The 17316-nt window shown below is 37.7% G+C and overlaps 1 protein-coding gene across 4 annotated transcripts in view; it reads right to left on the bottom strand.

Annotated features, from left to right (window-relative positions):
* Window positions 1-17316, bottom strand: part of LOC121089854 (pleckstrin homology domain interacting protein) — a 118501-nt gene that overhangs the window by 39597 nt on the left and 61588 nt on the right. For all 4 annotated transcript variants that reach the window (XR_005828401.1, XM_040597521.1, XM_040597522.1 and 1 more), the window contains 5 exons: window positions 15493-15621; window positions 10202-10427; window positions 7052-7189; window positions 5824-6007; window positions 5052-5175 (listed from right to left, as the gene is read on the bottom strand). Coding sequence is in view for 3 of the 4 variants with exons in the window: in XM_040597521.1 (XP_040453455.1) it covers window positions 5052-5175; window positions 5824-6007; window positions 7052-7189; window positions 10202-10427; window positions 15493-15621 (801 nt within the window). In the remaining variant the exon portion in view is untranslated. The remainder of the gene's footprint in view (window positions 1-5051; window positions 5176-5823; window positions 6008-7051; window positions 7190-10201; window positions 10428-15492; window positions 15622-17316) is intronic.

Genomic DNA, 17316 nt, shown 5'->3' with positions numbered 1-17316 from the left:
CTGTCAAGTAGCCTATAACTGTTTTTATTCTTGAGTAGATACACTATTTAAATTCTTCAGCCCAATATTTACCTCTGAACTTAAGCCTGTCCTTATTCAGTTTCAGTTCTTATTTTTCTGGAGGGAAACTTTTGCCTTACCAAGGTCATTAATACATGCCTTTGTCCAAATTTAACGTTCTTCAATGATCATGAGTTCTCCCCAGACATAAGTACAACACATCCCCCAAGCTGCTAGTGCATAACACAGTTTTTATTTCACGGACTGGTTGAAGTTGGAAGGGACCTCTGGAAGTCATCTTGTCCAACCCTCTGCTCAAGCAGGGCCACCTAGAGCCAGCTGCCCAGGACCATGCCCAGACAACTTCTGAGTATCTCCAAGGTTGGAGGCTCCACAGCCTGAGCACCCTGTGCCAGTGCTCAGTCACCCTCACAGCGAAGTACTTCTTTACGTTCAGGCAAAACCTCCTTTGTTTCAGCAGTTTGTGTCCACTGCCTCTAGTCTTGTCATTTTCTCTTTGGGTAAAGAGCATCCTTTCATATTCTTCTCAAGCCTGGAGCAGTGCTTGTCATTACTGTTTTTACTCTTACCACACACAAACACACAGATTTAAGATATGAGTGAGAACTGTTCCAAAAGCAGTGAAGATAACGGACACTAAGTACTCAGTACTAGTCTCTCGGGGTTTAGATTATTTTCCTCTTAACATCTTGCCAATTTACCTGGAAGTAGCATTTAAGTAACACGTAAGTGGAAAAATTACTAATTTTGAGGAACACAATGAAGCTACCTTCAAAAAAAACCAAGGCACACATTTCTTCTCACTGGTTTCTGTTAGTTTACAATACAGTCGCACCTGTCCCAACAGAGGCCTATGCTTACTTTTGTCCATTGATAACAATCTCTAATCTTAACTCTTTGAAATTACTGCTTATAATTTCCACTTAACAGTAATTAGAAATATTTCCGTTTTTGTCTTTTTCTTTTTTACTAGATCACACACCACTTCAACCCTCTAGCATACAGAAATTTCACACTATTTAATATTTATTAAAATACTCTGTAATCCCAGTAGTTTAATAAACTAATACTCTAATTACTTGGACTGGGAACATTTATCTAAACATGTTGTTTATCTCACTTCTCATCTCTGGCACGCTCCTGAAACAAAAACCATTTGAAATACACTTCCACTTTGAACATGCAAAAATTACAATGCCACAGTCTATTCTTTGTCACTGAGGTTTTTTGTTTGTTTGTTGTGGGGTTTTTGTAAGGATTTCTGTTTAATAATCAGAGAAAACCCTATCCCTCACTAATGACTTTGAAAGTCAAACTGAGGTCTTCATTTGACATGCAGACCAGCGATACTGAATACTATTCAGGTCAAAATACCCAAGCTTTTGGGTTCTCCCACACAACTCTGTTAGCCCCTCAAGCAATCATGGACAAACACTTCTCAGTATGACCTGTGTCAAATAAATGTAGGTTTCCTAACTCTAAATATCAGAATGCTTACATGACTTCTCCCATCTAAGTTGCAGATATTGTTAAAGAAAAGACTGAGCTGTAATAATTCTGTACTACTTTTAACACACCCTGTAATGACCATGGACTAAAAATTAGTAACAGCACTTTGGAATCTCCTCAAAAAGTAATTACAGGTGCCCTGTGTTCTTCCTTACCAACCTACACTTTATTTAGCTTGTAATCCAAAATGCTAACATTTGCTCCTGCCCTCCTTTGCATTTTAATTCTGTATTTTTGACTCTTTTCAGTTAGAACAGAAGAAAATATTATCGTTATTATATGATCAGAAGTGATAAATTTCTTAAGTTTATACAAAAATTAGCATTTCCTACTGTTATGAATAAAACCGAATTTGCATATGAGGAAAAGGTTTTAATACAAGCCCTGTTTACTCTGTTTCCAGACCAGCTGACAGTAGAGTACAATGACACACTTTCTAGAATTCTTGATGCTTTAATCTTAGGTCTACAGATCACTAGAAGACAAAGTTTTCCCCTGTATTTTGTTTGAGGATTTCCCCATCTCCTCTAGATCATAAATTCTCTCATTAAACCCTTAAGAATTCACTATACAACACAAAATAACTGCATTCTCACAACACTACTGTAACATAAATTACAAAGTATCAGTATCAAAACCAATTACATGCACTCAAGAAAAGGAAGTTTTACACAGTACTTTCCAGTTCTATCTTCAACTGAACACAGCTTGTGTTTAAAGCCACACAGTCACTATAAAGAACAGCAACAGAAGAGCTGCTATAATTCAGTTACTAATTTCTATTTTAAAAACCACTAAATATATCACACAACAGTTTCTGGAATGCAGTCAGCCTTACTTCTCTTCCCAGGCATTTATTTGATTTTATTATGGACACTACAGAAGATGACAATTCCAACTCACCATTCTTATTGCTCAGACACTACTGAACAAAAGTGTTGCTGATGCTAACCATAAGCAACAACAAAGATCTCTGCAATCTGAGCAGTTTATTTAACTGGCAGATTCGATCACTTGGGATCAAGCACCCTTTTCTTCTTACAAATGTGCTTATTTAAAGCCCATTTGATACCTACTCATTTTTTAAACCCTCTGAGATTTATCTCAATGGATTTGAATTAATGTACTTCTCAACAACCCAAGCACTTAAAAAAGAGACACACATATGGAAGAATATGAGGTTTTTGTGCCGAGATGACATAAAAAAGTATCCTGTCGGGTTTAAGAAGGATTTATTTAAATGTTCTGAAAGCATTACTGAATTCAGCAGTGATTTCTATTGGAAGTTTAACTGACATACTCAAGTGCAGAGACCATGACTGTCTGCTTTTGCTGTATTTCATTGGGATGAAGGTGGGAAATAACTAAAGGATTTACCAAGTTACCTCTCCCTCACATTCTGGGCATCAGAATCCATATCACAGACCCTCGATGGACTGAGATAAACAAAGGACACATTCTCTGGGTAAATAGGAAGATCTTTCTTCAGTTTCATATAAGCTAGTTGTTGATCTGAAGGATTTTAAGAGCATAAAATCCACAATGAAAATATGAGTCTCAAAAGGATCCAGTGCTACCTGTAAAGTTTGAAGGCTAAAAATTCCTCCTCTGAGAAAAATTTTTGAAAACATCCATATTAAGTTTCTTTGTTCAAAGATGTAATAAAAGTAATTGCTGAAACCAAAATGCTGGACCAACTAGCCTACTCTGCTATTTTTATGTCCTAGTGGTATTTTAGGAAAACTGTAACCCAATTAGAAATGTAAGGGTAAATTGGTAGGAACTCACGTTTTCAGGAAGAATGCTTTGACAAGGCTGTAGCTAAAGGAAACCTCTGCCCCCTACACCCTCAAAACAAAAAAACAACCCTTGAGCAGTGCATTTAATTAAAGTAAATGAAAGTCTATAATTCAACACTAAAATACATCCTCCCAAGACAAGAAATGTTAACATCTGAATTTGTGAGGCCCATCTTCTATTATTCCCAAGAGAAAAATAGGAGTTACCAAGATTTCTGATGTCCTGGTTATTTCATTAATGAGCCCTGTCATGACCACCTCCAAAACTCTAAGTGGCATAGAGTTTCTTCCCTCTATGTATGAGAACTGGAGATATACTGAAAAAATACTTGTTCACTTTATCTGGGCAAACATACTTGATGTTGGTGACTGCAGCATTGAAATTAGCATTCCAGTACCATTTCTTAAGATAGCAATGCACACAATTTCAAGACAAGAAAGAAATTTTAAAAAAAAAAACTAAGAAATTTAATAAAGAAATTGAAAATTATTAGGGAACTGTTTGGGGGTGGGGGAGCATTTACCTCACTTCTTTTGAAAGTGTTACTTTGCTCAAGTATAAAAAAAGAAGCAAAACAGAAACCTCCAATTTAGTATCAAATAGAAACTTGCCTATCTCAAATGTATTCTTCCTACTGCATATAAATTAATTAATCATTATTAAAAATACACAAGCACTACTAAGCACCTGAAGTTTACTTATTTCAGATTGCTTTCGATCTTGGTTCCCTTCCTCCACAAGAAAGTAAATAATAAACAGCAGAGGCATTAAGTATGGTATTCTGATAAAGTTAATAACTGCAGTCTTTTGTACACTTTTTCTTAATACTTCATTTCTTCATTTTTCCACCTTGAACCTCATAAGTGATTTTTACTTTTTAGTGGACAGTTTGCCGGCATTCTTGAAGGCCTGTTACTTTACTAAGCTTCTGATTGAGGGTCGAACAGTCTCATCTAGAATAAGCATACTGCAAAACCCAAAGCATGGGTTCTCCTCTACAGTTGCTTAAAATTTACTTCCTTTATTACAAATTATAGTTATTTAGCTAGAAAAGCACAGATGAGCATGTGAGATGCATAGACAAAACTGATTTCTAACACGCAAGATATAACCCAATTTTTTTTAATACAGAATATGCAACCTTCACATTTTCTTACCAGGAAACATCAAGTCAATTATGACAATTTCATTACAACCCATTCCATTCCCTTCTTCTTCACCTACCCTGTTTTATTCTTTTCTGGAATATGTACTTCAGCTCTAGCAAAAAGCATGACTTAAAAATGCCCAGTATGATTATTAGGGTACCATAAGAGAAAATACCCAATTCTGTATTTGGAGATTGATTTAAACACGTTAAAGTTAATAACTGTGACTTGAGTTTTAACTGAACCTTTCCACGGAATAGTATATCAAACAGCAGACAGGAGTAGCAGGATGTATTGATAAACAATGACAGGCTCCCTACAACTAATCATGTCCCTAACACCAGATTTGCAGGGCTTCTCACTTAGCGGATTCTAAAACCAATCTCCGTTGTTTATTCAGAACACCGTGAAACATCAGTACAGACACGCTTCCTTGTTCTGGAGAGGTAAACAATTCCTGTACCCCTGGTTTTAAAATTCAAAACTGAGAAAAGGAATGTAGATTTACAGGGCCTAACACACTGAGTTAAATTTTACACTACTTTGTGTGATAAGGTGTAAGTGACTATTTACCTTAGCGAAAGTAGGTATTTTGTTTTCTCTTTGAATGTGACTCGTTACATGTTTTCTTTTCTCTTCTGATCGATACACCCTTACTTCTTCTTCTCCCTTTGCTGTTCTCCATTCTTCCTGCCTACTGAAAAAACGAAAATTGAGATGTTAACCTTAAAGCAAAATACAACTGAGAAGATCTATTCCAAATCAAGGAATAAATGTTCAACATTTATAACATTCTTTGAAGAACAGTTCTTCTCCTTACAGTCTAAGATTAACAAACTAAGATTTCCATCTTATTTCAGAAAGCTGGAGGAGTTCATGTTTGATTGTGGCTAGTAGGGTTTTTTGACTTAATGGATGTAAATATTCATCACAGGAGTCAATTACTGAACAAAATAAAGTTCCAGTTTGGAAATCAAAATTCATCTCAGGTACCTAATAGATTAGGTCAGTGTCCCAGCCATAAAAGGCCATATAATGGCAAGAACAAATGGACTTAAACCACACTGTAACTCTTATCCTGCAAGCCAGAAAACACTGAGGCAGCTAGATCCCATTGCATATACAAGTCAAATGGTCAGTTTTTATTCACAATACTTCTGTAATTCCAAGATTTTTCAAGTTACATGCAAACAGCTGATTTCAAACTGAAACTGATATTTACAAGAAATTGAGACCACAGTATAGATAAATACCACACAAATAGTTCTACGACAATATAAATTCCAAACCAGTTCAATTTAAGTTCACCAAACTAAAATTCACTGTAAACTTGGCCTATGTTTACCTGGCCACACCAGAAGACAGTTCAGGCACTACAACTCTTCGACTCCAAGCCACAAGGTCCCGCTCAGTGGCTATTTCACTTCTTGGTGCGTTGCTATGCATCTGACGCACACCTTCAATTTGTCCACTACGTCTTAATCCTATATTTGGTGGTGAATGTACTTCTGAGGTAGAACTTACAGATCCTAAAAAGTCAAAAAGTAGTATTTGTACTTGATCTGAAATTCTAAGGGAACCATTCAAAAAGAAGGACTCAAAATGAAAGGAAACTAAGGGAAAAAAAATTTACTTAACCTATTACTTCAAAAGAAATCAAATATTAACTGAATTTAACTACTCCAGCAGCTTCTATAGTCACCACAACACACACTTAAACAGCTACTGGGATGCAGTACTGTTTAAAAATTCACATTGAAAAAGAGCAGATGTATCAACAATCTGAAGTGAAGCAAATGTTTCACTGGTTTGCTTTTGTTTAAAAATGCATTTGAAAATATTTATGCGAAGCTGACTTGCTGCTGCATTCCAGATCCGTATTATAAAACAGTGAGCAATCTCACTGAACCAGTGTATTCCTTGAACAGTCTTCTACCTTGAAAAAAAAGTGAAGCCACAACACTGGAAATTGGGAATCCAAGCTGTGAAATTTACAGACAAGAACCTGAAATGGTCAAAAGATTAAAAAACCCAAACAAACCAAAGCAAACCCACACACACTCAACAGCTTTCAAACACCTACACCGTAGCAAAATTTCAACATTTTTCCACATCTTTCCACATACAAACTATTCTTGCTTACCCAGGTGGATTTGCAACCATGACTTTTTAAGTGTTGAAAACTACTGTGTAATCTAGAACAAGATACTGAAATAGCTGGACTGAGAAATAAGCAACTCCTTCCTCTTTTTTTCCTCCTATTTCCTCATTTGACACAATTCAGATTTCAACCAAACAGATGGCCAACTGCAGACTAAACAGTAGGGCATTTACTTCTAAAGGGAACAGTTGCTACAAGTTCCCTGACTGAGCAGACAATAACTTTAATAGATAAATTTGTAATGTCAAGAATCCTGAGATTTCGCAGAAAGATAAAAAAAGAGATGAGAAAGCTCTATTATGTCCTGTAGTTTCACATCTCCTTTTTAATAGTTCAACAAAATGCACAAATCATGCACAACAATGTGAGTTTTCCAAGTCTTGGCTACAATGCCCATTGCCCAGTAACCTACCTCTGCTTATCCGGGTGGTACTACTGGTTCCCGCCTCTCCAGAACGTCTCTGGTCCTGCTCTTGCTGAAGTCTTTGAATCATGCTATCCAACGGACTGATCTCTTGATTTGCTTGTTGACTAAGAACTTGATTCAATCCTGTGAAGTGAAATATACAAGAGAACAACACACAAACGTTGATTTGAAGAATCAGATGTTACAAACAGTTCACTGAAGTTTTAGCTTTGAAATTTAAAAATACAGCATAAACACATGTGTGAGCATGGGCTAATGCATATTTTTGTAACAGCCGTTTTTTAAACAGGATTTTTTTTTCTTAATATCTTGAGAGCATTGTATTCGCTGAAGCAGGGTCAAGATGATTACATGTCACTCCTAATAAAAGTTTACATTTGATCAAGTGTCGGCAAGTCACACAAGCATGATACAAGTGTTGTTTGTCAGCTCAGTCAATGTAAATTGTTCAAATGCATGCTTAGCCTGCCCCAAATACATTACAAAATACTTTAGCACAAGCGCCAACAGAAGAACTACATCAAGAAGGTCTAACTGAATTAGAAAAGCATTATCTATACTGAAGAACACTAAGCAGCAAAAATGCTTGATGGAGCTCCACGTAGGTGTCAAGATGACAAAGGTTAAGTAATGCTAATTTTCTTTGGTATGTAAAACAGCCAAGAAACCCCCTCTGGGTAGGTCTCTTGAACAAAAGACAGGAAATAGTTCTCACCGAAGTGACTGTAAGGTGACAGTGTTTCTGTGCAGCAAGCAAAATACACAGCATGTAAGCATGAGCAACACAAAACCTCTTTTCATACTCACAATGGTCACAAAAAATTAAGAGATGTATGGAGAAAAAGGCAAGGGTTACAGGACTGGTTTGAAAAAGAAGTCAGGTACCTCCACATGGAATAGTTAGATGGTGGAGTGGTGGGAAGCTCTGATCAAGAGAAGCAGAACTTGCAAAACTTTGTAATGAGGGATGACAATGTTCAAAGAAACAAGCTACAGAAATTATTTTTCCAGCATGATTCCAAAGAGATATCACAGTATAAACTGCACTTTGCAAGATCAAAGAGAAGATATTACAGTAATTGTGCTATGAAATGAAGAGCTTTGATTATGTGGCTAGACGGAAGCAGCTCTCTTAATAGATGATGGCATGCAGAAAGAGCATAAAAGATTTAAGATAGTGCTCTCAGGGTTTCAAGGTTATTGTAGTCAAAGTCAACTTCGCTAAAGCAGCAGAAGCTTCAAATCATGGTATGAGCTCTGGTATAACCACAGCTGGATGTTTTCTGACTCATGTAGTGAGACAGTCCCGATTTGTTTGGTGACCTCACGAGCAGACATACTGCCTACTGAAAACAATGAGAAATACTACAAATAACCCAAGAATGATCTTAAATAAGGAAATTGCTACCTAAACAAAATGAATGGGTTTTTATATATCTAGATTGTGACATTTTGCCTTGGCAAGTAAGAGCAAGATTTTTAAACAATGAAATAATAAAGACACTGGTATGTATTTGATTTTTGCAAAATATCTGGTTTAAAGGAGCTTCATGTACACCTAAGCAGTAAACCAAGCATGACTATCTGTATTTCCCCTACTCTTATAAGCCCCTACAGAAAACTTGACAAGAAATAAATTGTCAGTTCTCTGAGGGAGATCTATCAAATCCCACAATAAAGTTTCAGAAAGAAATGGAGCTTCCTTAGTGGAAGGGAACACAAATACATGACCACAGTTTAGCTCTGCATAAGACTGAATATACTGTTCCTAAACTGTAAAAAGGTAGAAAAATATCTTCCCTCTATAATCTCTCTGGCTCTCTGCCAGCCTGGCTGATGGCTTCCTGCTATTAAACAACATGCTATGGACATCTTCCTCCTACAGGTAATCATGTGCCATGCGGCCACACCATTAAATTAAATATTGTTGGGTCTGTGTGCAGAGTCTGACTTGTTGCAAGATATTATATTGGAGAATATGTCCAGGACATTTTCTAATTTGGAGAATTTCATAATGTCATAGATCCATGCTGTAACTGCAACAACAAAGTAAAATCGCATCCTTCCTTGGAAATTGAATTTAGCTTCAAGCCACTAGCTAGAAAGTTAAAGATAAAGCACAGTATACATTCACCAGAAAGATTTTTCTTCTTCTTACAGTTCCTTCTCAGGTAGCATTTCTTCCTACAATTTTGGAGGAAATATAGAAATGCTCCTTAAAAATTATTGTGTAAGTATTTGGTGGCTGATAATCCTCAGGTCTACAAATGAGGATAAAGAGATCTACTGGTAACTGCACTGTCAGTTAACCCTATTGGAACATCTGACACATCACAGGCTTAAGTATGGTGTATGGATAAGCTACCGTTCACAGGCACAGTCGGTTTTTCCCGGTTTTCAAGAATATCCAAATACTTAACAATGCTTATCTTGAAAACATTTAAAGCTACTATCACCAGTTACTGTTTGCTCATTTCTACTAATATTGAACCAGTGACACAAAACAAGTAGGCATCGTTTTTACACCCCCACCCACGGTGGGCCACATCCAGGCAGCTCCCAACAGCCTACCATTAGCCCAACATACACACATTCCTCCCATGTTGTAAGCATGAAGAATACAACTTTCAAGGAACTTCCTAGATTTTGCATCCTCAGCAACTCTTTAGAGTTCTCTAATCAAACTATCAAAGCTTAAGCTGAATGACTGCTTTCATTTAAATAGGAAGAGGATTTTGCATGTTCCAGGCGTCCTCCCATTTTTCTCTTCTTGTAGGTATTACACGTTCCAAGTGATCTGTGGAAGATCAGTCTGTTTCCTACGTTTTCTGAAGTAGGAAGCCTCACTCCAAAGAGATCACCCGAAAGCTCACTCAGCATCATACACTGTTCCAATAATTAAATGAGCTCCAAGCCAACTGGTATTGTTGCACCAACTAGCACTAATTTGGTCAATGACAATACTGTTAAGTGAAAACGTCACAATCAATCAGTGCCAAGGACATCGCAATTCTTCCACACTACATGAACTACTATGCCCAGAAATGAAGAAAAAGGACGAAGCAAGAGGGAAAGTGTAGAACACCTGGAAGTAACTAGATAGGCTACTGTGTAGTGAAGTGAAATTTTCCATACCTGAAGATGTCACTCCCATCTGAGGAATAAGCTGTTCCTCCCTGCAGTTCTCACGACCAGGAACTAGTCTTTGATACCTTGCAGGATGAGGGTTGCCATCCACATCAACCAAAAATGGGGGAGGCATAAGGTGTGGAGCCTGCTGTGTCTGTTCATCCAGGACAAAGTTGTTGGCATCACGGATAAGGGGCCGATAATCACTATGAAAGAACATCTGATCTGCTATCTGTAAACAAAGTTATTTTGTAATTTTTTTAAGAACCTATTACAAAAAAGCATACAGAAGATAACTGCCAAAAGTACTTTTAACAATGTTACTTGTGGTCACTTTTGCAAAAACAAGGTTATAAAGTGATCTGTTTATCTCAGTTTAATGGGGAAAATTTAATGACTATGATTTTTTTTTTTCCCTCCAGTACTACTTTTCTTTATTATAGTGCAAGGAGAATAATCCACATGTTTGAGGGTCGGGAGCATTTAAAGACCAGGGGAATGGGGCAATATTTAATTACTTGCAGACATTTGACCAAATATAGCATGGGCTTATTAAATAATTCACAAATTTTCTTCTATACTCTGAATATATTAATATATATTCTGGTAACAAAAACTGTGTCACAGACTTATGAGCTATGGGTGCAGGAACAAGAGGAGTAGGAAATATTTATCGCAGAATGTTATTGCCAAATGTTTTAACAGCAGCAGCCAAACATATATATTCCTATTACAATGCTAGATACATGAAAAAGTTCCAGTAGATAAAATAAAGCTGATCTAAAGTTGAATTCTTCAGGCTTAAAGTTGTCTTTATTATTTCAGTCCACCTGCTCATAATTTATTCTAGATGACTTTCCACAGACGCTCAAGACTGAGGAATTCCTTTATCCAAATAATATGTGAAAGGGCTTAAGTTCCATCTCTCACTGGCACATGCACCTCAGTGTCATGCAATCAGAAAGGTACTGAACCGCAAGGCAAAAAAGAGAAAGAGAACCAAAGACAAGCTGACATGGCTACTACACATCCCAACACTACCTACTTACTGGCAAGCAAACCCCTTGGCAGCTGATGTACTCAGTTTAACTTTGAACTGAAAATATAGTCATAAAATCATCATTCATGCAAATTAGATTTCCAGTGCAATATAAAAACGATTAAACAATTGACTCAAGGCATAGATATCTCCAAAAAGTCTTGTCTTAGGTGTTAAGAGACAGGTATCAGGAGCACGGACAGAGGAATGCCTAAGTTGTAGAATTTACATTTCTGAAGTGCATGCTCTAACATGACCAATCCATAACAAGTTTGCAGTAACTTGTGATGCAGAAATCAGTAAGGCAGAGGTTATACCACCTACTCAGAGGCCTGGGCTCTCAGTGACAAAGGTCTCCTGTCCTGGACATGAGAAGAATAGGAAGGAAAGATGACAGCAAACATCTATCAATTACAATATCACAAAGTGCCTACATGCGGCCACATGAGGTAGATAATTTTTTAAAAAAAACTACTAGGTAACATGGTATCTGTACCACACAAAAATTCAGAGAAGTAACAACTGCAAGAAATTGGAAAGATGTATGGAAAGATGCAATAGCAATGATTTAACTCCAGGGATTCAAATGGTTACCCTTACGAAGTATGTATGGACAAGGTCACGTCCCACTGCAGTAAGAAACCCCGACTGGGTAAAGTCTTGTTGCCAGATTCTCTGTTAAGAGAGGCTGAATGAGAAAGATAAAAGTACTTTTGTGTGTCTGAATGACAGAATCAACGCCTGTTCAGCAACTTTGATCCTTCAGCTCAAATAGCTCAAAATGATAAAGGCATAGGTCCTAGAAGGACTTAAAATTTTCCCTAGAATCGTAACAGTAGAGTGTCCAGTACTTTCTTTCACCTAGTGTAAATTTTCCTATTAAGTATTTCTCACGCTGAGAAAGAAGATATTTCAATAGCATGATCATACAGACTCTGAGTTTTAATGTGCTGTGATTTGGTTGTATGGTTTTGTCTGCATCCCAGGTTTTGTAAGCAAAGGGAACATCTGAAAATTCTTTTTGAGATTCACTGACCTCTACCAGAATAGTCTCTGGTGCAGTATCATGATGGAGTGTGCAATTACCCTTTTTGTACTCTGTACTGCAATCAGACATGGTAGAGAGAATAAACAACAATTTTCTACTCCACAAGGGAAGAATGGCATTTCGTGGAAAACCCAGGCTCAGACCAGCTCTCAGATACAAGACTGGAATGTCCCTACTGGAACCTGGGGGTAGCAACCTTGTCCTCAGGCTATTGCAAGTCCTGAGAAAAATCAGAAGATTAGATGTTTCAAAGAACCTTAAATGGTTATGTTCAGTAGACACCCAGTTACAAGTAGTAACAACCAGACCTACTTCTTGATATACTATTAGAGATCAGTTTCATGACAATAAGAAGATACGACACCACCATGAGGATGAGTCCTCTGAACACATGGCTTCACAAACCCAGCCGGCAAAAGCTGTCCACAGGATCTGAGCTCTACAAATAAGACTCTCCTTCAGTAACTACACTGCACATTCAAAATCCTGTTTCTCCAAAGGGGCACACCTACACAAATGCAGAGATTTTCCCCACTACTGCACTAATCCACCACACAAGAGCTGTGAACTTGCAACAAAGAGCTGTGGTTTGGGCAGTTCTCAGGGACAAAAGCCTTTGCAAACTCAGAGATCTGGTCCAATCTAAGAAATACAATCAACAGAAAGGTACCCTCACGCTTTAGGACAGTTAGGCATTCCTGGACAAGTTTCCACGTAAGCATGAACTTCTGAAACGCACAAGCACTGTTGACAGTGAGCTCAGCTCAGCTCCAATGATCTTCACACACAGAGAAATTTCAGCTGAGCTTGGCTCAAGGCCCCCTTAACTGGGTCAAATAACAAAGGAGCCCTAAAAAAGTAGCAAATGTAGTCTTCCCACACACACACTGAAGAATTACTTCACAAAAACATTTATCATCAAAAAAAGAAAGGAAGAAAAAAAAAAGAAAACAAACCAAACACACCCCATCACCTTCATTGTGGCCAAGATCACACTGGGGAAAGAAAAGCCTGCCCAGTGGTTCCAGTCAAGCAGGAAACACAGATACTACCTGAACAAAACATGCAAACCATACACGTGGAAAACCAAGAGCTTGCTCTCTCAGCACATCTAACACCATCTCAAGCTGTAATCATTGTCCTGACTGCAATTCACAAATACAGCAATACAGGACAGGTTACCATACCCCTTTTTTCTGTACAAGTAATTCCCTGAGACAGATGGAAACCACTTTAAAGCCAAAAAACTGCAGCTCCTACCAGAGCATATTCTCGCAAGGTGTCTGAAAATAAACCCAAGTATTAGGGCAGTGGTGGTGGGGAAGGACAGAAAAAAAGAACATCTATTCTCCAGCACCTACCTACCTACCTGTAGTTACATTCTTCTATAGATCACGTCAGACAAAAATAAAAGAAGAGATGGAACCAGACAAGAAAGAGATCAGAAACTTCCAAACTGAGTTTTCTGAGAGCTGAAGACAGATTAAAGAGGTAACAAATGCAAATCCTAATTGCTCCCATTTCTTCTATGGTCAAGAATGCCAAGATTACCACTGGCACAGTAACTGCTGGAGAGGATCATTTTAAATCACCCAGTAAGTGACTAATTTTAAACATAATCTTTTCTCAGAGGCTGCAGCAACAATCCCAAGAGAACAAAGGGTCTGTAGAAATCAAGAAGTGAAAAGCAATTATTTTCATTCTTCAAACAGATCTAATCCTTCACAAGGTAAATTATCAAATGGCAGCGTATAAGAAACTCCTGGTGTATCACAGTAAAGAGGGGAAGGCTCAACACTTCTGAGTGGCAGAGGTCTATACACTTCCAAAATGACTGGAGAAATAAAACCTGGATTAATCAATGGACACAGTGAGAAAAATGTTTCTATTACAAAAGACTTTAAGGTCTGGAATACTAAAAACTCTGAAAGACAAAGACCTTTAAAATTACCTAATAATCCTGGTTTTCCTTGTTGCGGTGCCTCTGCTCGTTTGTTTTCTTTGGAATGAAAGGGGAAATGCACAGCTAGCAATAGCTGCAGGACAGCAACAGCAGCCAAGTACCAAGTACTTCAAATCATAGTTGAGAGACAAGGAGAAAAATATAATCCTCAATATGCAAATACTGCTGTAACTAGCATCAAAAAAAGAGCTGGAAGACTAAAAAAAAATAAAAATATTTAAACTCCTTTTGCTCTCCCTCCTTCAGGACCCTCTGTGTTGCTATTTGCCAAAATGCTTTCAAGACCAGCTTGAGTCCAAAGATCCAAAGCAGGAGGCAAGATCCAGAAGCCAGCACTTCACCAATAAACTTCCAGTATCAGCTAACAGAAGCAGAAAAGAAAATCCTGGAGAAGATATGTCTGCTTAAGTCTTAGAAAGAGGGAGAAGAGACACACCACATCTCCTGCCTTGGTGGTAAAAGAACTAGGACCTTGTGGGCACTCCAAACCTGATAACCTGTATAGTTCATAGGGCATGTTCCTCCACAGAGAACAAACATAACACCACATATCTATACACTCATGAGGGTCTGTGGCAAGACAACCATGCTTAGAATACATAATGTAGACTATGACATTAGAATAAAGATGTAATATTTTAATCACCCAGTATTGGTGGAACATTGCTGTGTAAGCACCACAGCATCCATGACAGGAGAACTTCATTAGCAGACATAAAATCGTACCACTAGAACATACAGTACATTTGTTGCAAATGTCTCCCAGACTATGCATTGTTTAAAAACAGATAGCAGGAATTAGGTTTTATTACACCTCTCCCACTTTTTCTGGTTTCTAACTAAGGCCAAAAAAAGAATTTTAAACCAAAATGTTTAACTCTTGTTTCAATTCCACTGCAGTTTATTCACATTATTCATGTGGACCCATTAGTAGACACTTTCAGCCTTGTCACTTAAGAAAATAGACAGTGACTGGGTAACTTTTTAAATCTTTTGGGTGCTTTGTTTTGTTTTTTTTAAGATTGTTTTTAACTTCCCATTTAGACAGTATCTTAATAGCATGTTTCCATAGTTTACAACAATACAGTGAAAGTAAGCTCAATGTCAACAACAAGAATCTGAAACATTTCATATTAATGGCTCAATATTGTGTTAAGACACACCCTCTTGAAATGAAGCTCTGAAGGAAAGTTTGCATGAATGCATTCAACACAGACAAACATTTTGATTTTCATCTTGCACTGTACCTTGTCATATTTGCTACTGGAACCAAAGCCAAAAATCAGAAGGTGACCGTGAGAATCAGTACATGCAAAATGCTGTCCATCAGGAGAGCACTTGCAGTCAAAAACTGCACCATGTCCTTGTCCTTCAATCTGAAATACATCAACATACAAAATAATTAAGTTACCAGAAATAAATAAACTTCAATTATGATTCTCAAAACTGTGGTGCTGATGTTGAAATTTATTGTAAAATCTGTAAGACAGTATACTGCTAGATGGAAGTTACTTTAAAACAGTTTACTTTTTAGCTATTCACTTCTCAGTGAATTTTGTAATAATGCTCATGAAAGATGCCAAATTGATAGTAGAAACTGACAGACTTTATCCACAAAGCAGGCACAGTATAGGAAGTGAAAATAAAAGCTTCCCCTTGAACGACCTGCTAATCAGCCTAACCAGAGAGCTGGGTCCAGTTCAGGGCTTAGTCACTACACCCTTTCAATCCTCTGCCTTTTTGCTAAGCTAGCCCAGTAGCATTGGCTGCTGTGGTGTTTCAGAACACCTGCCTGCTAGAAAACGCACTGACATAAGGCAACCCACATTACACAACTTAGCAACTGCCTGTTTCTGTAATTCCTACTCCTAATTTATTGGAGTGGGGGAGGTGTAGATTTGTGTAAAAACTCCACTTTTTAAAGGAGAACTGCAAAGATTTTAAAAAAGGAATTTTTACCTGATACTCATTTTCTGTTTTCCAGTTCCATTAAGCCAGAACAAATGGGTTTTTGTTTTTCCCTGCAACCTGTCAATCAAGCAGAGGTGACCAATCACCACTCTGAATTTTCACGTCTTCAGCACCTCTTCAGAAAGCCCCTTTCTATTCTCCCCAGCAAAGCACTTTTGCATTTTCTTTAAAGAGACACCAAACAAAATTCTTCCCCTAGCTGTGGCAGGCCTATATACCGCCAGAAAAAACAATGGTATTCAGCCTGCAGACAGTAGCACTATGCACTTCTGCAGCACCTTCCAGAGGCCATCAGCATTATTTTAAAATGTTAACGAACCAAGCCTCAAAAAAACTGTGAAGTAGGTACTGTTCTCACTATCTTACAGGCTGAGCCAAAGGCAAGAAGTCTAAATCTTTTGCCCACGGTCTTACAACACACCCGCACCCCTGCACACACCCCCCAGTGGTAGAGGCTGCTACACCTATTACCATGCTCTCAGGTATTTGATAAAGGTCTTTCTTACTGCAAGTACTTTCCATAAAAGTCAAATGAGTTTCTGGGTTAGCAAAAGAGGAACATAAACGAATCCAAGTTTTATGTTCTATTTTGACCATCACTCCAGAAGAAATGAACAGAAGCATCCTATAGAAAGAGATGGAAAATAAAAACAGAGCTTCAAGCGAGTGACACTAACATCACAACAGCTAGGAATGCAGAATTAATTTTGGCTAAGCAAGATCCAACAACCAAGGCAAAGTTACAACTTTGTGCTGTTTTTTTTAATGTAGAAGGCTCACCGTATTAAAGGGAGACAGTTTGGGGAGGTAGGTGGAAAGGGGAAGGAAATTCAGCCCAAGAATAAGCTTTGCAGATGTGTAATAAAAACCTGGAAAAGGAGTATTTACACAGAGATTTCTAGTCCCTTTCCCTTTTTCCAACAAAGGAAACATTAAAGTATCAAGCTTCCTAACATCCAAGTCCTTCATAAATAGAATTTCTGGGTTCTACTAGACCTTAAGATTTGAAGACTTTTTGTTTTACAAGGAAAAAAAGCCATGTCGTAGGAAGAACTATTTGCTAACCATGGCGAGAGGGGAAAAAAATGAACAGAAGGAAA

The sequence above is a fragment of the Falco naumanni genome, chromosome 6 (genome assembly GCF_017639655.2).
Source record: "Falco naumanni isolate bFalNau1 chromosome 6, bFalNau1.pat, whole genome shotgun sequence".
In the NCBI taxonomy this organism is placed as follows: domain Eukaryota; kingdom Metazoa; phylum Chordata; class Aves; order Falconiformes; family Falconidae; genus Falco; species Falco naumanni.
This window is presented reverse-complemented; position numbering and strand designations above follow the sequence as displayed.